Here is a 934-nt window from a genome sequence, read left to right on the forward strand (position 1 = left end):
ACAAGTACAGTGCCGAGCGCTATATACCCTTGCAAGAAGGTTGAAGGCGCTATAATTCCCCAGCCGATAAAGTAAAAGGAGAAAAAAAGAGTTGTAAACAAAGTAAGAATAATTTCTGGCGAACCAAGAACGGAAGATTATTTCAAATTTACCAAATTTTAATTGAATTCATTCATTTTAAATGAAAATAACTATTTTTAATACAGAGGGAACAAAACTTTTCAGTCCAGCTACGTATATACATAATTATTGTACACATTCTCTATCTATAACTAGAAATATATGATTTATAAACATTTTGCATTTACAGACTTTCCATTTCGACGGATATGTCTTAGAAATGTGGAATCAGTTTGTATTTGCAGGTGCAAATTTATCAATTATTACTTCTATAGTCAAATCCATTGCACGAAGATTGAAGAAACATAATTTAGATATTATATTAGCAGTACCACCGTCTAGAGGGTATTTGATACTTTTTGAAATACATATATTGTGCATAAATTTAATTTTTTACTTATTCGAATCTTCCTTTTAGTGCACAACTTGAATTGTTTTCAAAGCAACAGTTTGACGAACTAGCACCATATGTAAACACCTTTTCGCTTATGACTTACGATTATTCAAGTATTCAAAGGCCAGGTCCAAATAGTCCTCTCGAGTGGGCTAGACAATGTGTAGAATTATTAGCCCCAGAAAAAAATGATCCTAGACGATCTCAAATTTTATTAGGTATTAACTTTTACGGTTACAATTATACACCGGAGGGTGGCAAGGCAATTCTCGCCTCTGAATATTTAGATATATTAAAGTTATTTAAAGGAAAGATTCGTTGGGATAATAGCAGCAAAGAGCATTTCTTTGAACCAAGGTAATACTTCATTATAATCTATGTGTATATATACATATATAGTCACCAAATTATAATTGTCCG

General features: G+C 31.7%; 1 protein-coding gene across 1 annotated transcript; it reads left to right on the forward strand.

Annotated features, from left to right (window-relative positions):
- Positions 1-310: 310 nt before the first annotated feature.
- Positions 311-902, forward strand: LOC105461385 (chitinase domain-containing protein 1-like; the record flags this gene model as incomplete). The annotated part of the gene is made up of 2 exons (XM_011707880.1): positions 311-465; positions 539-902. Coding segments are annotated over 2 exons (492 nt in total), but the record flags the coding sequence as incomplete, so codon positions are not given.
- Positions 903-934: the final 32 nt, after the last annotated feature.

This window comes from Wasmannia auropunctata, unplaced genomic scaffold (assembly GCF_000956235.1).
Source record: "Wasmannia auropunctata unplaced genomic scaffold, wasmannia.A_1.0 LD290340.1, whole genome shotgun sequence".
NCBI lineage: Eukaryota > Metazoa > Arthropoda > Insecta > Hymenoptera > Formicidae > Wasmannia > Wasmannia auropunctata.